This window comes from Geotrypetes seraphini, chromosome 4 (genome assembly GCF_902459505.1).
Source record: "Geotrypetes seraphini chromosome 4, aGeoSer1.1, whole genome shotgun sequence".
NCBI classification, from domain to species: Eukaryota; Metazoa; Chordata; class Amphibia; order Gymnophiona; family Dermophiidae; genus Geotrypetes; species Geotrypetes seraphini.
Window position 1 is genome coordinate 168287102 of NC_047087.1, and position 26057 is coordinate 168313158.

Genomic DNA, 26057 nt, shown 5'->3' on the forward strand with positions numbered 1-26057 from the left:
CATCTATTAGACAAAGAACTATCTAATTTTTGCAACCTAACAGGGGTCCATAACGCTCTATGTAACAGAAAAAACCAAGTTTGTCTCATAGATGCAGACACCGTACATTTCATCCTCCAAGACCAAATTCGTGGCCATTGAGATGCAGTAATTTCATGCTTAATCTCAATGCTCCAAATATCTCTTAAACCAGTTTTTAATTTCTTTTTAGTAAATCCACTTAATATTTTATACCACTGGGCGGCCTGGTGACCCAAGAAGTCTGTCTGAAAACAAAGAAACTCCATACTATAATGATTATTAAGGTTTTTCCAATCAGGGAACCCCGCCTGAATGGCATGCTTCAGTTGCAACCATCTAAAATTTTCTGATTTATTAAGTCCAAACTTATGCTGCAACTGTGAAAATTCAAGCATAGCACCATTAGAAATAACATCATCCAATATACGTATTCCTGCTATCAGACTAGCCTTACTCCGCCAATTTGAATCTTGGAGTTTACCCATATAGATTGACTTGTAGATTTGTAAATTGGAATAGTTGTTAAATTGCTTACATACCGTAAAGTTTTCCATGTATCGGCTAGTATTCTTTTGTCCTTACTGTAACTAGGCATTTTGATACTGAGCACATGGCATAGACGCAATGGAGACATAAGTTGCCATTCTATCCATAACCAGTCTGGGAGTTTTCCTATGAGTTCAGGGAGGATCCAATACATACCATGGCGCAAAATATAGGCTTGATGGTACCTATAAAAATTTGGAAAATTTACCCCTCCCTCTGAAATTGATCTTTGTAAGGATACCAAAGCCACTCTAGGAGTTTTACCCAGCCAAATAAATTTTAACAGAATGCTATTTAATTTTTTATAAAAGGACCCTTGAAAATATACTGGTAACATACCCATCTGGTAACAAACCACAGGCAAGATCATCATCTTAATAGTTTGGACTCTCCCCCACCAAGAAAGGTGTAAAGGATTCCATTGCTCACATATTTCCGTAACCTTCTGCAACAACGATTTTTCATTTATTTTCATTGTTTCATCCAATGTATTTTTAATCCAAATGCCTAAATATTTTATTCCATCTTCCTTCCAAAGAAAAGGAAATGAATCAAACAAACCTTTTGTACAGTGTACATTAAGTGGAAGAATTTCTGATTTAGACCAATTTATCTTATAGCCCGAAAATTTCCCAAAATTCTCAATCATTTTAAGTAAACATGGAATGGTTGTCTCAGGATTCCTTAAATAGAGCAAAATATCATCCGCATAAGCCGAGATCTTATATTCTCGATCCTTATGAGGAATACCCTGAATCTCCTCCGCTTGCTGAATAGCTAATAACAAGGGTTCCAAAACAATATCAAAAAGCAAAGGAGATAAGGGACAACCTTGTCTAAACCCCCGTTGCAACCTAAATCCTTCTGAAAAATTATTATTAATATACAATTTAGCAACAGGGGAACTATACAATGCTTGAACCATTTGTATAAATCCTGGGCCAATACCAAACCATGCCAACGTTTGGTACATAAAGGTCCATTCAACACGATCAAAGGCCTTCTCTGCATCAAGAGATACAGAAAAAACCGGATCATTTAAGGCTTTTGACAAATTCAGCATATGACATGCAAGCCTAGTGTTGTTAGAAGAATGCCTTTGAGCAACGAATCCTGATTGGTGCAATCCAATAATAAAAGGGAGAGCTTTAGCCAAACGTATAGCCAAAATTTTAGCTAACAGTTTTCCATCAACATTAATTAAAGAAATAGGCCTATAGTTTGAAACCACTGTAGGATCTTTATTTGGCTTAGGCAAAACTATGGTTAATGATTCTGCCATGGTACCTGTAATACAACCTTTATTTAGTTGAGACTGAAATAAATTTAGCAAATATGGCAACAGGGTAATTTGGAATGATTTATAAAACTCAACTGTAAAACCATCACCACCTGGAGCGGATCCAGCTCTAAGGGACTTCAATGCTATCTGCAATTCATTTATCGAAATTGGTTTTTCTAACTTTTCTTTTATATGATCAGGAACCTTCGGTCCTTCAATTAAATTAAAAAATTCGACTCCTTCCTTTTCTTTATCTAAATAAGGCTCAGAAGAATATAGATCTTTATAAAACTTCAAAAATTGTTTTAAAATAGAATCAATTTGAGAATAAGAATTCCCTTTATCATCTTTAATTGCAATTATCTTAGTTTTCCTTTTTTTTGCTTTCAAATAATTTGCCAATAATCTTCTTGCCTTATTTGAATTTCCATAATACAATGCTTGTTGAGAAAATAGATCTTTTCTAATCAGTTTGGAAGAGATCTCATTATACTTTCCTTTCATTTTCAAGAGGTCTTGTAATGTTGAATATTCCCATTTATCTACTAATTTTGATTCTAATATCTTTCTTTTTTGTTCCAAATTAGAAAATTGTTTTTTAATTTGTTTTATAATATAAGCCGAAAATGAAATAATTTGACCTCTCATGGTTGCCTTAAAAGCATCCCATAATGTTTCCATAGAGACATCTTCCATATTATTAATATGAAAATACTCATTCATTTTCCCTTGCATTTCCTCTATGAAATTTGGTTCAATCAGCAATGTATTATCAAATCTCCATACAGGTCTACTATCCTCTTGATCACGTATTTTAATTTTAATCCACACTCCCCCATGATCAGACAAAATAATTGGATCTATGGAGGCTTGTGTTACTTGTTGAACTAATGAATCCGAGACAAATATATAATCTATTCTTGAAAAAGATTTATGCACATGGGAACAAAAGGAAAATTCCTGATCATTAAAATGAAAAATTCTCCATATATCTTTCAGATCACAATTTTGTCCCAAATTATCTAAGCCTAATGATTTCATAACTCGACTAGATTTTTTATCCATAATAGGATTAATAACAGCATTGAAATCCCCTGCCACTACTAAATTAGAAGCAGCCAGTGGTAACAACAATTGTTGTAAAAATTTAAAAAATTCAATTTGGTTCAAATTAGGTGCGTATACATTGAAAAGCGCCATGGAAATGTTTCCCAGAACCATATCTACGTGCATCCACCTCCCTAAAGGATCAGCAGCAATTAATTTAAAATTTGCATTACATCTTTTATTTACCAGTATTGCAACGCCTGCTTTTTTTCTTATCAGCTGGAGCATAAAAAACATGTTTAATCCAACTTCCTTTTAGCTTTTGAGATTCTAAGGCTGACAAATGAGTCTCTTGAATGAAACATATATCTATATTTTGATCTTTCAAAAATAAAAGTGCTTTCTTCTTTTTAATTGGATGGTTTAAACCATTAACATTTAGTGAAAGTATTTTAAGTTCCATTTATATATTCATCACTTTCGTATACGTTTTCTAACAAATATTCTGAACTATTATAATATTCCTTTGTATCAAGCATTTCCCTTAATTTATTATGCATCAAATCCCTCTCCCCCCTTATTGTTTTATATAATATAATCATAATACCCCACAAACCCCTCCCAAATCCCACCCTTATCCCACCCTTACTTATATTGCGATAACTTGAAGTCATAGGAACAGCCCAACAAACCCTCTCACCTCCCCCATAAGTATTATATAGTACTATTTCCTCTAAAAAATGCATATTAAACCATTCATACTTTTAATACATCCCAAATATATATCATATTCTTCTGCCTAACTCCATTCTATTAATATTTAATTTTGTTAAATATTTAGAACCCATTGACAAAACATATTAAGAAATTTACCACATCTTAAACCACTTTTACCACATTTTAAACTAAAAACCATAATAATAAACATAGGATTATATTATAAGAAACAATCTTATATTTTCTGTTTTTGTTTGTTTATAATTTTGTTAAATATTTAGAATCTATTGACAAAAGCATATTAAAAAAATTTTTTCCCCCCTTTTTCTTCCTTTCATATCTTTTTTCTTCTTCCCTCCATCAATCAAAACATTTCAATTCTTTAAACAATATCCCCTGCTAATACATAAGGATTCAGACCCCAGTACTTTTTACCAAAAACCCAATCTAATATAGGGGGCGTGCCACTTCATGCAAGTGCTCCAATATATGGCCCAAGAGTTTTATTAGTCATATATAACAGTCCACACCAAATTCTGTACCATCATGACTCCCGCAGGATCAATATCAGTGCTTAACTCCAATTTCAGTGAACACTGATTATTCACAGCAGTATCCACTATTAATTCAGGAAGCAGGCAGATATATATCTATTAATTGAAACACTAAAAACACTCTACTGCTAAATACAAAGAATGTTTCTGTTTTTGACATCTCATTTTCTTGTCACTGCAGCCCATTAAACAAACAAAATTATATTCATTAATCAAAATCTTGGTATTAAAGCATGGGTTCCAGGCATATTCATAGATGATAATCTCACACTTAAAAACCCACACAGTCAAGACGACAGTAACTTATTCAGGTGTGATTCAAATCAATCAGTAACCACCCTTTAGTCCTGTATTATTGGTATATTAGTCCATTTTCTTCCCACAGTTTAATCTCATGAAACCCATTAGGCATGTGCAGGTGACACTGTCTCCCAGTTCCCTTACCAATATTAAAACCTAGTGAAACTGCACAAATCATGGCATTATTTTCACAGCAGGCAGCATAAAAACCCTTGAGGGCTCTCACCAAAGTCATTGTTCTTCATGTCCTTTCAGCTGCTTCCATATCTGTAAGGGTTGCTGACATTCATTCATTACTCCTGCATTCTCAACCCACATCGCTAAAACCAGGCCATAGAATCACGTGCATACAGGGCCGCCATCAGGGCAGTACTACCAGTCCTGCATTAAGGGGCCCGGAGCTGACAGGGGGCCCGGGCTCCCCCAGGGTCCTAGGCAGTGTTCTAAGGCAGGGGTGCCAGTAGCTCGCCAAGGCAAAGTGAGTCGATCACCCAGGACTCACTTTGTCTTGGCGATCTAATCTATCGGACCTATCAGTCTTCCTCTCCCCGACGTCAATTCTGCAGTCGGAGAGGAAGTTCGGGCCAGCCAATCGCTGCCTGGCTGGGCGGAACTTCCTCTCCGACGGCAGAATTGACGTCGGGGAGAGGAAGACTGATCGGCCCGAAGCAGGGAGAGCATGCGTCGGCGTCGGCGTCGGGGCCTGTTTTCCATTGGTGGGTCTGTTCCCCGATGGCAGTGGCAGTGGCTTGGGGAACGGCAGGGAGAAAGAAAGAAAGAAAGAAAGAAAGAAAGAAAGGGGGCAGGCAGGGAAACAGAAGGAAAGAAGAGAAACAGAAAAAAAGAAAGGGGGCATGAAGAGAGGAAGAAAAAGTTGGGGGAAGGAATGAGGTGTGGAGGAGAGGAAGCATACAGGCTGAAAGAAGGGAAGAAAGATTGGATGCACAGTCAGAAGAAGAAAGTGCAACCAGAGACTCATGAAATCACCAGACAAGGTAGGAAAAATGATTTTATTTTAAATTTAGCAAAGTGGAGGCAGTATTACCACAGTTTTCAAAGGAATTTGCCCAAATAACTTAATAGTTAACTGGGTAAATTCCCAGAGAAGAAAACTTCCCTTCACTTACTATGTATGCACAGTTCTGAATTTATATCTGCTGTCTATATTTTACAATATGGTCTCCTTCTATTAAACCGCAATAGTGGTTTTTAGCGTAGGGAGCCTATGAGGGTCAAGAGCAGCGCTGGCCATTCAGCGCAGCTCCCTGCGCTAAAAACTGCTATTGTGGTTTAATAAAAAGGATGGAGAGTATATTTGTCTATTTTTGTATGGTTGTTACTGAGGTGACAATGCATAGAGTCATCTGCCTTGACCTCTTTGAAAAAAAACCAGAATAGGAATGATAATTAACATTTTCTCAGCGTATAGTGTGCTTTGTGTCTTTTAATTTTATTGTTGGTAGATCATTTTGACTTGGTCATTTTAAAGTAGCTCACAAGCTCAAAAAGTTTGGGCACCTCTGAGCTAGAGCATTGAAACTGTGTATTTCTATTTTATCCCCCCTTTTACAAAACTGTGGAGCGTTTTTTAGCACCAGCAGTGGTGGTAGCAGCTCTGATGCTCAGAATTCTATGGGCTGTTACCACTGTGGCTAAAATCCACACTACAGTTTTGTAAAAGAGTGAGGGGTTAGTTTGTGATGACATATTCCATACTAGGCGAAGGTGTTTTCTGTGTTCTGTGTGTTCGAAAGACATGGTTTTCTGTTTGACGGTGTAGGATTGATCTGTGCTGGTCTGGCTTGTTTAGTTTTACAATGGGTGTATTGATGTACTGCTCACTGCAATATGTAAGATGCTGCCTTTTCCTAGGTACTCATGTGTGACGTGTGGTTTGTTACTAAAAATCATGTTTTTCTTACAGATGGGGGGGTGCCAAAAAATGATGGGCCCCGGGTGTTACATATGCTAGGTACGCCACTGTATGTAAAGGTACCAGAAAGCTGGCATAGCAAAAACTTTAAGTAAATTGTTATTCTTCTAAGTTTTGAGTACTTAACCCTCTCACAATCTCACGGGCACTCGTTTCAAGTTTATTGAGATTTTGATTTAAACGCAATATCAAATATTTTCAATGCGTATAACAAAAATAAATTTGGGGAAATAAATAAAACCATTTGAACAATAAACATACAAACATATCCATAGATGATTAAAATTATATAAGGAGTACAAGGATAAACTACATTTGTTTAAAAATGCGTTCTCCGCGCCTGCTCATAAATTTGTTGACTGGAAGGATCCAGCAATGTGGCCAGATGCCATTCAGGACAAAGACAGAGAAAGAATTGTGCAATTTGGATTAATGATGGAAGATGATTTAAAGCAAATGGCACAGTCTATGAGTAAAGATCTCAATGGACGTTCTTTTTATGAATATCTCCTCTATGCCAAATCACTCAATGGACGTGAGAAGATTTTAAGGGACTGGCTTAGGTGGAGCATTAGCAGAAAAGTATGTGTGTATTCGGCCCATGGAAGAAGGGGGGGGCATCGGGGGGGGGGGAAGGGGTGCGTGGGGGGCCCAATAGGATTGCTTAATAAGTGGCCCAGAAATTTCTGATGGCGGCCCTGCGTGCATCCACCCTGCCCCGTGCACAAACAAATATACAAGAATGCATCACAGGCTGATTACACACCACTTGAGCCCCTCCACACCTACTCAGCAGCCCGGACCCGCGCTTTCAAAGTCTGAAAGTGCAGCACGATCCAGGCACTGCAACAAGTTCTTCCGGGGTCAATTATACACAGTCAATCACATGAAGGACCCAAAAATGTCTGGGTTAAGCACGCAGCCTGTTCTCCTCCTGCACGGTAAGACAATACTATATCAGAGCTTCCACAACTAATTTAATTGGTAATTTCCATCTAGTTATGTCAAAAATGTGCACTCCTTTCCAGCGGCGCCAAAGCTCTCAGACTAAGACAGGATCGGGACGTGCTCAACAAACGGAAACGCCCCCTCCTCCCCAGCCCGCTCACCGACTCAAAAGACAGTAAATTTTAACGGAGCAGAGCACAAGGTTCGGGGGGAGGGAGGAGGCGGAGCACTGCTCTAGTGTTCCGATGTTTATTCCAAGTGCCAATCTCTAGTTTCACCCCATACAATGTCACAATGTCTCTCCTCTTCAGCACTAGGAAACTTCCTGGATGATAAAGTCTTAGAACCTTCTCAAGGCCTCATTTGAAACTCCTCCCCTTGCTTCTTAGAATCCTTTTGGCGTCAGGGAAACTTGAATGCCAGCAAAATTCTTTATATTTATTTTCCTTCACCATTCTGTATTAGAATCCATATCAGTTTCATTTTAAACTATTCTAATCATTCCAATACAGTTATTTCCTCAATTACAGTAGCCATCTTGGTATCCATTAAAGTATATGAAGAAAAGAAATTTCCTATATTTCCTTTAAATCCAAACTTTTCTCTCTCATATAAACAACTAAAAAAAAACCCTATCGATTTCCTAAATATTTACTTCCATAAATAAATTAAACTCTAAATCATAGGTGTTTCTTGTGATGATAAAAATTCCTTAAGTTTCTCTGGGTCATCAAATTGATAAAATTTCTCCTTGTAAGTAACTCTCATTACTGCAGGGTAATACAGTCCATATTTAGCTCCCATATCCTTCAAAGGTTGTCTAAATTGTAAGAACTTTTTCCTAATTTGAACAGTCTCTTTTGCAAAGTCCTATAGAATGATAATTTTGGAATCTTTATATTTTACTTCTTTAACTTCTTTTGATGCTCTTAAAATTTCCAGTACATGTTGGAATCTTAATACCTTAAAAATCACAATTCTTGGCTTATCATTATTTTGACTTCTTCTCATTCCAATCCTATGTGCTTTTTCTATCTCTAATGGAACTTTTATTTTAAGTGGTAGAATTTTTGGAATTACTTCTTCCAAAAAGGCAATCATATCCTTCCCCTCAGCTCCTTCCTTTAATCCAAGTATTCTTAAATTCTGATTTCTAGATCTGTTCTCCATATCAATCATTTTTTTATTTAAGTCCATTAAGATATTATGATCTTCTTTATTACTTTGTTGTATGTGCTCAATTTTTTCTATTCTATTTTCTATCTTATCCATTTTATTAGTTAATATATCAAATTTGCTGTTCATAATGTTCATTTCTTGTTTCATTTCTATCATATTCAAATTTATCTTCCTCATTTCTTCCAGTACCTCAATTATATCCAAGGCATCCATAGGCACTGGACGACTGCAGATCTTCTTTTAGTCTTTTTGTTTTTCCTGCTGCCTTAGTATGAGATTCTGGTATCTTCTGTTTATTTGAAGACATTTTCTTTTGTTTGAGTTAAATTAGAAGAAATATCTACTAATTAATTCAAATAATATTACTCATGGGAGGGAGCTCAGCCGTTAGCCTGCCATCTATCTAGGCTCCAAGTTCCGGAATCGGTAGGCACTTTGAAAAGTATGTATGTTGGGGAGTGCTGTGGGTTCAGCGAAGGTAATGTTTTGTAGTTGTAATTGTCTTTTGGGGTTGTTTATGGGTGGGTGGCGGTTGTTGTGGAATGCTTGAATTGGGAGAGGGTCTGGTCCTGGTTGGTGTGAGTGTGTAGGGGAAGGGTAGTAGTCATTGGCAAGTCGTAGTTGTTTGTTGGAGGGGAAGAGGGCGGGAGGTATTGATTCAAAGGCTGTAACCCTGTGGGACCAGAGTCTGATGCAGATTAGGTAGAGAATCACGTATTGAAGGAGGATGTCTAATGGAAGTCTTCATGTTTAGTTTTGAAGAGTACTGTGGACTGAGGTGTGAGTAGGGGAGAGTTAAGGGGAGATTGGGCAGACTCCCAGTGAAAAAATGAAGGAAGGGACAGTTTTCACAGTAAAAAAGATTGTGAGCCAAATTGCTGGTAGCAGTTTTCAAGCAGAACGAGAAGATGAAGGAAGGGACAGTGAAAGAAGGCTGTGAGTCAGTGAAAGAAGGCTGTGAGTCAGAGATATGGTAGCAATTTTTTCAAGCAGAACGAAAGCGGTGAATCAGTTTTGTAGTAGCACAGTGTGGAAGAGTTTGTAGTGCCACTTCTCAGTTGCTGCGCGGCGTTAGGTGCTGAGCCCTTTAACTGGCTGAGCAACTGGAGGGGCGGAGTGCGCTTCTACACCCGAGGGGATCTTCTGTTGCTCCAGACCACCGCGGGAGGAAAGAAAATGGCAGAGCCAAAAGAAAATTTAAATTGGTTTGGGTTTCGCGCTGAGCCTTCAGACTGGAGCGGCGTGGAATGGCGGAGTGCGCTCCCATAACCGAGGGGATCCTCTGTTGCTCCAGACTGCTGCGGGAGGAAAAAAAAAAGAGCTGTACTCATACAGCTAGAAGTACATGTTTTATGAGCCATGGGTATATTGTTGAACCAGTCTGAGGAAAGCAATTTTCAGATAAGTGAATATCTTTAAAAATTGCAATCCATTAGGTTCCTTTACAAAGAAAATATAGTATGGTATGGTATTCTTAATTTTCCAGTCCCCTCACTTCCACGAGGATCATTAAAGCAAAAGGCTCATGTGATTTCACAAAAGGAAATTCTAATCCCAGTCTTTCATCACTCAGCAGTTGTACTTTCTATACTAAACTCAATAAAAAAAATTTTGAACTAAAAAATCACCAAAGGTGATGAACACATATCAGAATCTCTTCCTAGGCCACCCAAGAGAAGAGGTCTAAGATGAGATTCAGGTTTATGACAAAGCACAGTCCTCACAGACGAGGCCTCACATGGCCTATACCAATCATCCTGAGTCATTCTTAAAGGACAACATGATGAACAGAATATCCCACCTGAGGTTAAAAACAATAGGGATTTGACGGCTCCACCCCAGGGAACTCCGAGGGAAATAAAGCCCTTGACATATGTGTCTTTCCATTCCTGAGGCTGGTTTATCAGGAAGTACAAGAGATAGAACCCCCCTAAACTGTGCCCGATCAAGTACACAGGTTTCTGATATGTGTCTCTCATTTCCTCAATCAGGCCTTTCAGCTTCTCGATGTATTCTTCTTGTTCATCTAATAAAACAAGAGAGAAAAAAGAGGGGAAAACATAGACAACAAGGCAGGCAGAAACAGGGATTGGAAAAGAAAAATGAACAGAGTACAGTAAGAAAGAAAGCGAGTGTGAAAGAAAGGAATTGAAAATTTAAATATAGAGCATTTTTAAACAAACACTTATGAGCCAGTATTTCGATAGCACAGTCATCATTCTTTTTCCAGGTTTCTTTATGAATTTTTGATACCACTGAACATTCAAACAAAATCAAATCAATGTCAGTAACAAAAAGAACAACCAGGTTTAGCAAGTAGTAAGATCTTAAGGGGCTCATTTTCAAAATACTTAGAAATACAAAGTTCATTTTTGTATTTGTTTATTTTTAGGTGCATTTTGTTGATTGCACTCTCAATACATGTTTATATCTGAATATGATTTTTAATGATATAATACGATATATAAATTTTTAAAATAAATAAATAGTATCACTCATTGCTTTTATATTCTAACTAGTATTTTAGCCCGTTACATTAACGGGTGCTAAAATATATGTCTGTCTGTCTTTCCTTATTTCTGTCTCTCTCTCCCTCCCGCTGTCTTTCTTTCTGTCTGTCTCTCTCCCTGGCCCCCTTTGTCTATCTGTCTTTCTATGTCTCTCCCTGCCCCTGTGTATTTCTTCTTTTCTTTCTGTCTCCCTTTCTCCCACTGTCTGTCTTTCTTTCTATCTATCTGTCTGTCTCTCTCCCTGCCTCCTATGCAGCAGCATTTCTCTCCCCCACTTCCCTGTGCAGCAGCCACAGCAGCATTCCCTCCCCCTCCATTTCCCTCCCCCCACACTACTTCCCTGTGCAACCTTCTATGTCTTGACCCTCCCATAGTTTTATTTTTATTTTTTTAGAATTGTATTTATGTCAATTGCTGTCAACCGCTTCCCTCCTTACATGTCTACTGTATTAGTAGTGAATGCTATGTTTGTCGGTTTTTAATATTTTACTTAATTTTTGAACTTATGTAAATCGCATTGGATTTGGACTATGCGAAGTAATCAAAGAAATTAAATAAACTTGAAACTTGCAGCAGCAGCATTTTCCCTAACCCCCTTTTCCCTTTCCGCGGTCTGGCCGGCTCCCTTAGTCCCTTTCCGCACCCCCCCTTCCCTTCCCGCGGTCCCAACAAACCTGCGACTCCAGCAGCGTCTGCAGCAGTCTACACACGCTGCTTCGGGGCCTTCTACTGCCCTGATTTGCTCTGCCGCGTCTCTGATGATGTCATCAGGGACGTGCCAGAATAAATCAGAGCAGTAGAAGGCCCCGAAGCAGCATGTGTAGAGTGCTGCAGATGCTGCTGGAGTCGCAGGTTTGTAGTCGGGACCGCAGGAAGGGAAGGGGGGAGCGGAGCGGGAAGGGAAGGGGGAGCGGCAAGGGAGTAAGTGACCTTACCGATCGTGTGGAGAGCAAGGAGTCCAGCGCTGGCAGCCAGTTCTGCGAGTGTATGTAGGGGCTGGGGACTCGCGCATGCGCACTCCTGCGGCCACGGACCTACATCTCATGGATCAGGGAAAATGGAACACGCAAGTAGGAGTGCGCATGCGCAGCTAGGGTTTTATTATATAGGATATTTGCATTAAATACAATCAAATTCAGCATACTTACTGGCAGCAATCCTCCAGTCATAAGGAGCAGCACGGACTGTCTCATCTCTCACGTACCCATTGTTCACCAGGTGCTGTACCAGTGTGTGTAGATAACCTTCAAAAAGACACTGTCAGAGATCAGTGAGGATAACCAGCAACCTGAACTGCCCAATTAATACTGCTGTGGAGCTAGACAAGCTAGAAAATCTGTTAGGTGAACTGAAGAAGAGCCAAATCCAAGCTAAATGAATTTAATTTTCATAAACAAACAAGGCAGGCAGTGTTCACCATAATGAATGTTGACTACATTTCCCATGTCTTTTTAACCTGAAGTGAAAGGAAAAAAAAACCCCAAATGTTGTGTTTTCTTTTTATCATCAATTGTGTGATCTATTGCTCAACAGTGTACTCTAAAGCAGTGTTTTTCAATCTTTTTACACCCGTGGACCGGCAGAAATAAAATAATTATTTTGTGAATTACTAGGACTAAAATTTAAAAACTCCATTTCCGCCCCATCTCCGCGAGCTCGGTCACCTCAGTAACTATAGAAAAATAGACAAATATAGTGCAAAATATAGACAGCAGATATAAATTCTCAAAACTGGCACGTTTTGATCACTAAATTGAAAATAAAATCATTTTTCCTACCTTTGCTGTCAGGTGATTTCATGAGTCTCTGGTTGCATTTCCTTCTGTCTGTGTATCCTTTCTTTCATTTCTTTCTTTCTGCACTCAGGCCCAACAATTGTCCCTTTCTATTCCCTCCCTCTTTCCTTCCTATGTCCTTAGTGCCCCCAGTGCCTCCTTCCCATGTCTTTAGTGCCCCCAGTGCCTCCTTCCCATGTCCTTAGTGCCCCTTCCTGTCTTTAGTGCCCCCCAGTGCCTCCTTCCTATGTCCCTCTCATTGCCTTCCACACTTTGTTCCACCCCCCCACCCCCGAAGCCAGCCTGCCTGCCTGCCTGTCTACCTCTCTCCCTCCCTGGCCAAAGCCAGCCTGCTTGCCTGCTTACCTCCTTCCCTCCCTGTCGCGCAAAAAAAAAAAAAAAGCCTCCCTTCTTCCTTTCCCCGGGTTGGCTGCTATCTTACTGCCCTGCTGCTGCTGCTGCTAAAGCCGACAGGAAGTCTTCTTTCCGACGTCAATTCTGACATCGGAGAGGATGTTCTGGGTCAGCCAGGCAGCGATTGGCTGGCCCAGAACGTCCTCTCCAACGTCAGAATTGACGTCAGAAAGAAGACTTCCTGTCAGCTTTAGCAGCAGCAGCAGGGCGGTAAGATAGCAGCCGACCCGGGGAAAGGAAGGAGGGAGGCTTTTCTTTTGTGCGCAACAGGGACAGGGTCTGTAAACAAGACCTATGGTCACCTTAATCTTGCCAGCCCTGCGTGGACCGGCAGATATTTCCTGCGGACCGGTACCGGCGGTTGAAGAACAGTGCTCTAAAGCATACTGTTTATCAACAGACACACCACTGAGCAATTTGTGCAATAATGTCTACATTGAGCAGTAAAGTACACAACTGATGACATCCCCCCTAAAAAAAACCCCATGTAAAACCCAAATAAAGCAAAAATTCCATAAATGACACAGGAAACTAAACAATAAGGAACAGGCAGGCCTACCTATCATATTTAATATCAGTGAAACAACTTGAACTAGGTTTTTAAACATTCAAAACCAATGCTAGGAAGTTTTTCTTCACCCAGCGGGTGGTGGACACCTGGAATGAGCTTCCAGAGGGCGTGATAGGACAGAGTATGATATTAGGGTTTAAGAAGGAATTGGATAATTTTCTGAAGGAAAAGGGGATAGAGGGATATAGATAGAGGACTACTGCACAGGTCCTGGACCTGTTGGGCCGCCGCACGAGCGGTCTGCTGGGCATGATGGACCTCTAGTCTGACCCAGCAGAGGCACTTCTTATGTTATGTTCTTATGTTATGTTATGTTATGTTATGTATTTATTAGTAAGCTTTTTATATCTAGACACATTTTGATTTGTCGAACTGTCCATCTATCTTTGCCAAATGATTTAATACAGTGGGATTTAAAGCAGAGGTTCAAAAAGCAAAACGTAAGTTGTAGGGTGAAAGACCACCACAACAGTAACTGGCAAGACCCATCCCACCTAGCCAAAGAATGCTACCAAAATGATTCATTGATACCTCTCTCACTGCCTGTCATTAGACCATTAGGAGAGAGGAGGGATATTGGGCCATTTCTTTATTATAAAAATTCTGCAGCAGATCTCTCTGCACAACCACCCGAGGAAGGGATTTCACAAAGTCATTGTTCATGGTTAAGATTGATGGTATGTGCAACAATTCTTCCTCCATAGTAATATAGTAACATAGTAAATGTCAGCAGATAAAGACTATCCAAAAAACTGAGAAAAATAAGTATCAAAAACAATCACATTGTTTTGGCCAATCAGGGCCTTCCCTAGACTCCTCCTTAAGGAAGTCCCTGATTGGCTGAGGTGCCCCGGCCCCTCCAAAGGGAGGAGCCTGAGGCACCTCAGCCAATCAGTGCCTTAGGCCTCTCCCCGTGCATCAGCCAGGGACATTTAGAAGGCCATATAAATATATGAGCAAGGCCCACAAACCAAGGCAGACTTCTGCATCCTCAAATATGGACGCTTTTGATTTTTAAGAACTCACAGATATTGTACAGAAATATTTTGACAGAAAGGATGGTCCATATGAGGGGGATTTTCCAAAACACATATGGTACGATATTCAGAAACAAATGGTTAATCATTCTCAGGAGTATAGAAAGAAAATAAGTACCTTTTCATTCAAGGCCTATGTAGGGGAATTATTAGTATCAGACAAGAAAATATTGACTTGAACACTCAGTGCCATCAGTTGTCCAAAGACTTAGTCGAGGCACAAATTAATATATCTATGCTACGAACCCAAATTGTTCAAGCTACAAATTCCTTTTCAGCTGTAAATGAACAATTAGAAGAGGCTAAGGCAGAATCAAAGTATTTAAAGTCAAAATGTGCCTCACAGGGACAGGTTAATGCGGTCTCCTCACAGATTTTGCCTTCAGCACCTGTGCCACCTTCACCATATAATCCATGTAGTCAATTTATAGAGAAACAGAGCATAGTTTTTGTAGCAGGACAGAGAAAAGGTAAACTAGCTGCAGACGCAGAACAGGAGGAAGAACAGACAAACGAAAGTGAGGAAAATTTACTGCCATGCCAGAGCAATACCAATAATGCCCCTATAAGTGACACAGCACCAGTAACAGTAGTGCTGCAGGGACATATGAAAGACAGTGACATTGAAAGAATAGAGGAGAAAGTGGGCCCTATGCCTTTTAACATAAATGAATGGTGCAAATGGGCTACTGATATACTGATTCACTGGGGTCTAGGGAAATACAAAAGGAACAATGCAGATTTTGATAAGCTTATGCACCTAGCTCTGGGTCCACACTTTTATAAATTTGGATCTCTTGAGAGAGGAAGGGGAGAAGAGGAAGACCTGTGCAAGTATGTACAGATGAAGATACAGGTGAAGATGTGAAGTCCTCTATGGCACTAGAGGTGAAGGCAGACGCCCTGAAATCCCCAGCATAATAGAAACGGGCCAACATTGTTTAAAGGCCTAAGATAACAAAAAAGCCTAAAATGGCTGAGAATACATTCTGACCAAAGCTGTCAGCCTTTTGCACAATCTAGCTCTGCTTTCCTGAAAAGATCTAGTTCTGCTTTCCTGAGAAGAGCAAGTCATGCAGAAAGCAATGCTGAAAGTAACAGTTTAAGTGAAAAACGTCCCTGCACCCAAGTCAACATGGCCATCTGTTAGAAGTTTCATAAGAATAAGGAAATGAAAATTTGAATACTAGGAAAGTCTTGAAATAGATGGACCCCAGTTGGACCCAGGTGTTCAGAATTGAGCATCTTGGTATATTAAAAGGACATTTATGGGGAAGTAGAGTAGTTCTAGTGAAATGGGCATTATGCACAGTATGACTCAAGAAAAGTAAAATTACTAACCAATTAAGAAATTGATAAGTGAAATGACAATTGTAAGTAACCAATAGAAACTAAAAATGTAATATATATCAACGTGGTCTCAGACTGTCAAAAATATATAAAAGGACAGTCGCTTGAGGCCTGTTTGGGACAGACACCAAAGTATACTCAAGCGCTTGATGTATATTATCTGTCGACTCTATATGCTGAAAGACTTGTTCTTGTAACCTGTTATTGTTTATTAATAAAATATATATATATATTACTTATACCAGCATATTGAGTGTCATGAGGTCAGTTATTGAGGAGCCCCGAACAGGGGGGCTTCTCAGTGATGACCTCGGCCGTTGATAGAGGGGATACGCAGGATTTAAAGACCTCACATGGATTGAAGGCCTATATCTGCTTGTCAGACAGCCTCTCCGCTTATTTGTGATTATTTAGGATTTATTTGGTTAAGACTTTATACAAAACAAATTGCGCTTGCGCTTACTAACTTTTGTTTTGTTCATCTTTCTTGCAGCTGTGTCTTTGCTAACGTTCACAATTTTACTTCCTCTAACGATTCCCTTTTCTCCCCCCTTATAGCTTATTATCCATATGCATTAACATTCTGTTCCAGCAGCTAGCAGGTGACTAGTGGGGTTCCGGGAACCAATAGCTATCTGTGACTAGTGGAGAAAAAGAGAAACTTGGTAGCCATAGTTAACTGTGACTAGCATAGCAGTTTGCATATAGGGTGTGGGTAATACATGCTGTACTTAAAGAGCATGAACACTGGCCCAGTTCAGCAGATTATGGTCAGAGAAAGCATAAAGAATTTCTATTAGAATTATTATCCCCTGAGATTACTAAACACCTTTGGTTGTTTTCTGAGGACCCTAAAGCAACCCCTTTCGACACTTTAATGCTCAGGATTGGGTCTGTATGGAAGACCCAGTCAGCTCAAATTATTTCAGTATCAGAAGCTAGAAGGTGGTATGCGGAGGGATCTCCTCAATACAAAGGAACCTCACACACAGGAAATAGATGGCATGGCAGAGGTAATTACAGAAATTCCTCCACTTACATTCCTTTCCATGAGCTCAGAGCACAGACAGAAGCATTAGAAAAAGAGATAATTAAATGGGAACAGGATAGACATACAATGCAGTTAGAACTGGACAAAGTAAAGAGTGATTTGACAGTCAGGAAAAACAGCACTAGGGCATAGGGCTGTCCTGACTCTCTGTGTCCGAATATCAAGGTGACTCAAGCCTTCACAGCCCTGCTGGACTCCTTTCACTTACCTGTGGACTCACTTCTGGAGACTTCTGGAGACGCAGGATAAGGGAAAGAAGTCAGACTCAGAATTCAGCTTGAGGTATGTGACACCTTTGATATTGGATACTTGCGGCTGCCCCAATGTTAATACTACCATAGAGGGTCAGGATAAATTAACTTTGATTGATACAGGGGCCAGAATCAGTTTTACAAATAGAGTGCCTCCTACTGGAGATCAGAAAAATGTAGAAATTTGTGAGATTCAGGGTATAAATGGCACAGCTTCAAAGTGTGTGTCTATCCCTATAGAAAAGGAACAAACGAAAGACATTGTAGAAACTACTGCCACTTCAAGTGAGAATGCAGAGACAGAAATAATGGATGTGGCTGGTCTTGCATTATGGCAGGGTACAGGAATTCTAAATGCTTCTAAAACTTTAGTTCATGAGGTTATTCCTGTGCAGTTAGCCACACAGTGTAGCATGCCAGTGCAGCAGCATGACCTTAGTGTTACTCACTCAGAGGCTACAGATGTTTCAGTTTGGACACAAGAGAAGTTAGATTGTGGGAAAAGGTACACAGCAATTTTGTTAGAGGGCGAAGGTCCTCAACCACAAACACAGCACCCAGTACTTCCTCCAGCAACAGAACTAGTGCCTAAGATGGAGAAGAGGGGTCTGAGTGGACCTATCTCTTCAGCATGTGGCTCTCTAGCTTGGTCATTTGCTAAATCAGGGGGCTCCAGTAGGCTCACTATAGACTCTCAGGCCCTAAATAAGGTTTCAAAGTCTGTAGTACTAGTGGCAGCCTCTTATTCTGAAATTACTGTGAAATTTTTTTTTTTTTTAGTTCAAAGAGTTTTATTGATTTTTTAAGTATAGAGTACAAAGCCAACAATATAGGTGCTCCAACAAGGAGCAAAGAATAACAAGATCATTAACAAATGTGAAGTGTATCCACAGTAAAATTACAGTCATAAATGGGGAATGCATAAACAAGAAAGGGGTGAGATGGCGTATAGCAATGAAGAGGATATAAAATAAATTATGAGAAGTATTCTACCAATGTACCAGGATAGCCAGCATAAAACATCCAAATGTAAAAGAAAGTAATACAAATAATATATAGTGCAGCCTTAAAAGTACCTGAAATATCTTCCATCAAAGGGTGAGATAAGACAGAGATTATACAAATGAGGGCAAAATTCAAGGATCTGATTTACAATACTCAAGTAATGGGGACCAGGTTTTTGCATAAAAGGTCATAGAGTTGTTGCGTTGTTGTTACTGTGAAATTTAACCCTAAATGTGCATTTTTTTCTGTCCTAGACCTGTCTAATGATTTTTAGAATCTGCCCCTTGCGTCTGCATGCCAGGACACGACAGTGCAGATAAAAGAAGACACATCTAGCCTGCACCTGACCTCTCCACAGCAGTGCCCACTCCTTAGAGTGCAGTGGGACCCAGGTGGCAGACGTGTGGTCCAGGTCGGCCTGAATGGAACATAGACAAAGTTTGCTCTAAGTGACCTGGAGGTTGTTGTTCATTTAAAATGCTACTTCTTTTTCTTAGCAGCAGTTAGGATATATACATAGCCATCCCAGACCAGTTTTGGCACAGAGATATTTTTAATGTATTCCAAGGATCCTCTTTATCACTGCAGAGATAAAAACGCTCCAAAGAGACATTAGCTTTATGCCTTTTCTGAATATGGAATGGTTATGCTATGCTTTATTTGTACATATACTTAACTCATGTGTTCATCTTTGTTGTGTTTTTCTATAACAATGTGTTTATTAATAATAATAATAATAATAATAACAGCTTATATACTGCAATACCGTGAAGTTCTATGCGGTTTACAAAGATTAAGCAGAGTTAAGTTCATCCCTAAATCCTTGAGAGATGGAAGAATAGTTTCAAGCCTAAAACTTTGTGTTTTCTGTTTTGTCTGTGCTAGTGCTGCCCAATTCAGGAAAAAAATTTTTTGATTCGATTTGATTCAATTTTCCTGCCCAATTGGGTGGTTTTTTCCAAACATCCTGGTGGGTTTATTTTATAGCCTCTTCACCCTCTTTGCCCTCTCATACCCACACTGGTCCTGTGGTGTAAACAAAATAAACAAACAAAAAATACTTTTCCTCTCTCTATTAAATCCTAGCTCACATTTGTGGTCCAACACCAGCTCTGGAAGGATACACATTTCAAATCTGACATATTGTAATCACAAAACAGAAAATAAAATTATTTTTCCTACTTTTTGTTGTCTGGTCATTTTTCAAATCTTGTTGGTCCCATGTTGGTCTGGTTGTCTTCTGATCAGGCTCTCCTTCTTTCTTCTTTCTCTGTGCTAACCATCCATCTTCCATCTCTGTCCTCCCCTTCTGTTTCCCTTTCCTCCCCCGGAGGTCTGGCATCTTTCCTTTTTTTCATTTCCATCCCCCCTCAGCTGCAGCGATGGACCCCACCATCCACAGATCCACCATTTCTCCTTTTCTCATCTACCCTTTCATCCAGAAACTCTCTTCTGTGTCCCTGTTCCTATGCTCCCTCCATGCCCAGCATCTGATCTCTCCCCATATCCAGCTTCTTCTTTCTCTCTTCCTTACCTCCTGTATCCCCTTCCCCAGGTACAGGCTTTCTCCTACTATCGCTCCTGCCATCCTGCACCTTGTCCACCTACTTTGGAACAGTATCTGTCCCTTTTGTACCCTTCCCCTTGTGGTCTTGCATTTCTCTCTCCCTCTCCCTCTCTCCATTAGTCCAGCACCTCTCCTCTGATTTCCTTCCCCTCTTTTTGGTCTCTCTCTTCCCTTCACTTCACCCCAGGTCTGGCATCTCCCCTCCCTTCTCATACTCCTTCCTCTGCACAGGCCTGCCTCCCCACCGCCAAAGGAACTCTTCCTCCTCCTCCCTCTGCACAGGCCTGCCTCCCTGCCCTGAAGGCCTGCTCCCCGCCACGAAGACCTGTTCCCCCCAGGAAGGCCTGCTCCCCCCAGGAAGGCACTTTCTCTCTTCCTCCCCACGTGAAAGCCTGCTCCCCCTCGCCACGAAGGCACATTTTCTCCTCCTCTCCACCGTGAAGGCTTGCTCCCACTGTAAAGGCCTTTCCCTCCCCCCCCCCGCAAATGAACACCTGCTCCCCCCGCCGCAAAGGCACATTTTCTCTTCCCCCTGCCACGAATGAACGCCTGCTCCCCCCGCAGTTTGCACCTTCTCTGCTCTTACCTCCTTTATGCTAATAGGGCAGCTTGCAGGCTCGCTGGTGTTATAGCAATCCCTGCAGCTACCCGTGGTCCTCAGCGGCACGTTCTTTCTGCTACGTCCTGCCCCTGCTCTGACGTCAGGGGCAGGATCGCAGCAGAGAGAACGTGCCGCTGCATGGGTCAATGATTGGCTGAGTGGCAGACTTCAGAGGGTGGTGGTTAATGGTACCCTCTCTAAAACATCGGAGGTGACCAGTGGAGTGCCGCAGGACTCGGTCCTGGGTCCACTCCTTTTCAACATATTCATAGGGGATCTGACTCAAGGGCTTCAAGGTAAAATAACACTATTCGCCGATACTCCAAACTATGTAATATAATAAGTGAATGCAGTTTACAGAATTATATGGCGTAGGACCTGCTTACATTGGAAAGTTGGTCCTCAACCTGGCAGCTAGGCTTCAATGCTAAGAAATGTATTATTTCTATTCATCACAATAACCTATTATAAATCTACTCTTTGCTTTTCAATTCTCCTGGAAATGTTCCAGACTAACAATTGTAACATGATATATTCTTGATTCTATGTACTGTAATACTCCTGGAAATGTCCAGTCTTTTAACTTGTAATCCGCTTAGAACCGCAAGGCACAAGCGGAATAGAAATCACTAATGTAATGTAATGTAATGTAAAATGTAAGGTCATGCACCTCGGAAGCGGAAATCCATGCAGGACGTACTTCTTGAACGGAGAAACTTTAACTAGGACTTCAGCAGAACGAGATTTAGGAGTAATCATCAGTGCAGACATGAAAACTGCCAATCAAGTGGAAAAGGCTTCATCTAAGGCAAGGCAGATATTGGGTTGTATCAATAAAAGTTTCGTCAGCCGAAAGCCTGAAGTCATAATGCCGTTGTACAGGGCCATGGTGAGACCTCATCTGGAGTACTGTGTGCAATTCTAGAGGCCACATTACAGTAAAGATGTGCGCAGAATTGAATCGGTTCAGCGGACGGCCACCAGAATGATCTCGGGGCTCAAGGGTCTCTCGTACGAAGAGAGACTGAACAAATTGCAGCTTTACACTCTCGAGGAACGTAGGGAGAGGGGAGACATGATCAAAACATTTAAGTACCTCACAGGACGTGTCGAAGTGGAAGATGATATTTTCTTTCTCAAGGGACCCTCGGCCACAAGAGGGCACCCGCTCAAACTCAGGGGCGGAAAATTTCATGGCAACACCAGAAAGTATTTCTTCACAGAGAGAGTGGTTGATCATTGGAACAAGCTTCCAGTGCAGGTGATCGAGGCAGACAGCGTGCCAGACTTTAAGAATAAATGGGATACCCATGTGGGATTCCTACGAGGGTCAAGATAAGGAAATTGGGTCATTAGGGCATAGACAGGGGGTAGGTAAGCAGAGTGGGCAGACTTGATGGGCTGTAGCCCTTTTCTGCCGTCATCTTCTATGTTTCTATGCCACTGAGGACAACGGGCAGTTGCAGAGATCGCTATAACACCAGCGAGCCTGCAAGCTGCCCTATTAGCCGAAAGAGGTAAGAGCGGGGAAGCTGGGGGAGGTAAGAGTGGGGAAGCAAGAGCAGGCAAGCTGGGGGAGACCTTTCTGACCGACCCTCCCCCCCTCAAGCAGGAGCAGCAGTGGATTGTCAGCAAGAGGCAGCGCTGCAGCTCCTGCTTTAGGAAGGCACGGGGGGAGGGTCGGCCATTGAATCGGGAGGCCGATTTTTTTTTTTTAAATTGAATCGATTCGAATCAATTCACCTGATTCGAATCGGTGAATCAATTTGAATCGTGAACTGGGTAGCACTAATTTGTGCCATGTGGTCTGTGTTTTGTCTATTTGTTTTAGTTTAGGGCAGGGGTGTCAAAGTCCCTCTTCGAGGGCCACAATCCAGTCGGGTTTTCAAGATTTCCCCAATGAATATGCATGAGATCTATTTGCATGCACTGCTTTCATTGTATGCTAATAGATCTCATGCATATTCATTGGGGAAATCCTGATAACCCGACTGGATTGCGGCCCTCGAGGAGGGACTTTGACACCCCTGGTTTAGGGGATACCCCAGGAAAATATAACATTGGCCATTCCTAGAGCTCTTTTCCCACTTTTTACTAGCCCAATTGCACAATGTTCTTTTAAGTTATAGCTTTCATATCCTAAATGTAGCTTAGTTAGAGGTTATATTATTTTTTAAATTCAAAAAGTCCCACTATAGACAAAACTACGGGATCCGGAAGGTTTGCCCCCCACATTTCGCCCCCAGCAATTCGCCCCCTCACATTTCGCCCCCCACATTTCGCCCCCAGACACATTTCGCCCCCACACATTTCGCCCCCACACATTTCGCCCCCCGGATGTTTTGCCCCCACACATTTCGCCCCCGCACATTTCGCCCCTGAGTGTTGGATTATGACCCCCATCTTCTTTCTTCCTCCCTCCCCCCCCAACGCGGGACCCTGTGGCACCATCAGCTCTTACTCCCTCTAACGCCGGCCCTGCAGCTCCGGACTTCCCCACACCTGCTCTTCCCCCCCCCCCCCCCCCGATCACTATTATTTTTAATGTTATGGCAGCCGCGGCGCTGTATCCATCGGAGGAGACTTCTAACCTCGGCCTGCCCCGGAACTCTTCCTGCAACAGCAACTTCATGTTCCTGCCTAGGCGGGTGGTGGCTGCAGGAAGAGTTCCGGGGCAGGCCGAGGTAGCGTTGGATTATGACCCCCATCTTCTTTCTTCCTCCCTCCCCCCCCCCCAACGCGGGACCCTGTGGCACCATCAGCTCTTACTCCCTCTAACGCCGGCCCTGCAGCTCCGGACTTCCCCACACCTCAGGCCGAGGTAGCATTGGATTATGACCCCCATCTTCTTTCTTCCTCCCTCCCCCCCCCAACGCGGGACCCTGTGGCACCATCAGCTCTTACTCCCTCTAACGCCGGCCCTGCAGCTCCGGACTTCCCCACACCTCAGGCCGAGGTAGCGTTGGATTGTGACCCCCATCTTCTTTCTTCCTCCCTCCCCCCCCCCAACGCGGGACCCTGTGGCACCATCAGCTCTTACTCCCTCTAATGCCGGCCCTGCAGCTCCGGACTTCCCCACACCTGCTCTCTCCCCCCCCCCCCCCCCCCGATCACTATTATTTTAAATGTTATGGCAGCCACGGCGCTGTATCCATCGGAGGAGACTTCTAACCTCGGCCTGCCCCGGAACTCTTCCTGCAACAGCAACTTCATGGCCGAGGTTAGAAGTCTCCTCCGATGGATACAGCGCCGTGGCTGCCATAACATTTAAAATAATAGTGATCGGGGGGGGGGGGGGGGAGAGAGCAGGGGTGGGGAAGTCCGGAGCTGCAGGGCCGACATTAGGGGCAGTGAGAACAGCCAGCTGTGCACTTTGAATTTGTAGCCTGCCGTCGTGTCGGCAAAGAAATCGCCTGCGAGAGGAATAGTCTGACACTCAGGGGCGAAATGTGCGGGGGCGAAATGTGTGGGGGCGAAACATCCGGGGGGCGAAATGGGCGGGGGCGAAATGTGTGGGGGTGAAACATCCGGGGGGCGAAATGTGCGGGGGCGAAATGTGTGGGGGCGAAACATCCGGGGGGCGAAATGTGCGGGGGCGAAATGTGAGGGGCGAATTGCTGGGGGCGAAATGTGGGGGGCGAAACTTCCGTGAACCGTTTATTTCATGGTGCTCACTAGATATGATCAATTATCCCAGGACAAGCAGGCATGATATTCTCACATGTGGGTGACGTCATCTACGGAGCCCCAGCGCGGACAGCTTTTCAAGCAAACTTGATTGAAGTTTCAAGTTTGCACACTGCACCACGCATGTGCTAGCCTTCTTGCCCACTAGAGGGCGCATCCCCACCTCGTGGTCCTCAGTTCAATTTCATCCGCGGAGCCAGAAGCCCTGTGGAAAAAATTGTGCTCTTAGTGCCTTCTGTCGCCGCGGCTGTGTACGGAATTTCGACGCGGTCGCTGCGTTTTTTGTCTTGTAATTTCCTTCTTTCTTTTCTTCTCAAAAAAAAAAAAAAAAAAAAGTTTCGATTTTCGTCGCTGCCGGGGGCTCCCGGTAGCCGTGGCCGAGGAACCTCGCCTGTTCCCGGTCTCTCTTGGGCCCATGTCCCGGCCCGTAACGGGCTTTAAAAAGTGCGGGCGCTGTGAACGGCTTTTATCTATTACAGATCCGCACAGGTGCTGTTTGAGGTGCTTGGGGCCCCAACACCCGACAGCGTCCTGCGAGAAGTGTGCCACCTTCCAGAAGCGGGCACTCAAACGCCGCAAGGCCCGCATGGCAGAACTTTTCTCTGTCGAGTCCCCTCCCGGGAAGGCCTCGAGTTCGGCCTCGGCTTCGGCCCCGGCCTTGACCTCGGCCTCGACCTCAGCTTCGGGACCCTCGGCTTCGCCTCGGCCCTCGATGCCATCGAAGCAGCTTGCCTCATCCAAGGCCTCGGGTAAGTCTCCACTTCCCTCCTCAGCTCCTGGATCGTCCAAAAAGCCATCCTCGGGCTCTTCGGCGGGAGGGTCCGCCTCTGCTAAACCAAAGTTGCCCACGTCCGCCGCCCCGAGGGAATACTCGAGACCGAGGTCGCCCTCTGAGGAGCAGCGGCAGGTCTTGCCACAGGGAATGTCAATCCCGGTGTTCCAAGACTTGCCCCGGGCGTTGATCGCCTCGGAGCTCACCGGGGCCATTGAGCATCTGCAGCAGGCTTCGGCCTCGACTGCTTCGGCCTCGGTGGCCCCGCAGTTGGCGACCTCGGCCTCGGGTACCGGGGCTTCGGCTCCCGAGGCGCCCACGGCCTCGACCTCGGCAGTACCATCGGACCCGGCTTCGCGGGGTCAGCCGGAGCGTAGCGTGCGCCCAAAAGACAAGGTGCGCCGGGTGCGGAGGATCTCGTCTTCGTCCTCGGAGTCCTCGCGAGGTTCATCGCCCTCGGGCAGGTCTCGGGCGAGGCGCCGTCCGAGGAAGGCCAAGCGGTCTCGAGCCTCGCCTCGGCGGCGCGGTCGCTCGTCGCCGGCCGGGGCCGATACCTTGCAGGTGCGGGACCTGCGGGTCGATAATCCCATCTTATTCCGGTCTCCGGCCAGGGAGAGCTCCCGGGCCTCCTCGCCGGGGCCGAAGGGACGGGCTTCGGTGCCTCGGACCCCGGGGGGATCCCCGAAGGGTTCCTTTCGGCGCACTCGGTCTCCGACCCCGTCGAGGTCACAGGACTGTGCCTCGTTGGGGTCGGGGTCAGGTAGGGAGCCCAGATACTCTCACGAGGCCTCTCCCTTCGGCTCCGCCGGGAAGTCTCGGTCTCCCTCTCCTCCTGCTAAACCTTCATCTTTTACGAGGTTCGTGCAGGATATGGCGGGGGCTTTGGGTGTAGACTTGTCAGAAGGGTCCACTTACACCAAGGAGTTTTTAGAGGAGCAG

The 26057-nt window shown here is 43.4% G+C and overlaps 1 protein-coding gene across 4 annotated transcripts in view; it reads right to left on the minus strand.

The window, feature by feature from the left end:
* Nucleotides 1-26057, minus strand: part of LOC117359104 (phosphatidylcholine-sterol acyltransferase-like) — a 152516-nt gene that overhangs the window by 40693 nt on the left and 85766 nt on the right. For 3 of the 4 annotated variants that reach the window (XM_033941283.1, XM_033941282.1, XM_033941281.1), the window contains 2 exons: nt 12186-12281; nt 10329-10553 (listed from right to left, as the gene is read on the minus strand). In XM_033941283.1, coding sequence (XP_033797174.1) covers nt 10329-10553; nt 12186-12281 — 321 coding nt within the window. The remainder of the gene's footprint in view (nt 1-10328; nt 10554-12185; nt 12282-26057) is intronic. The other variant, XM_033941284.1, reaches the window with a different exon arrangement.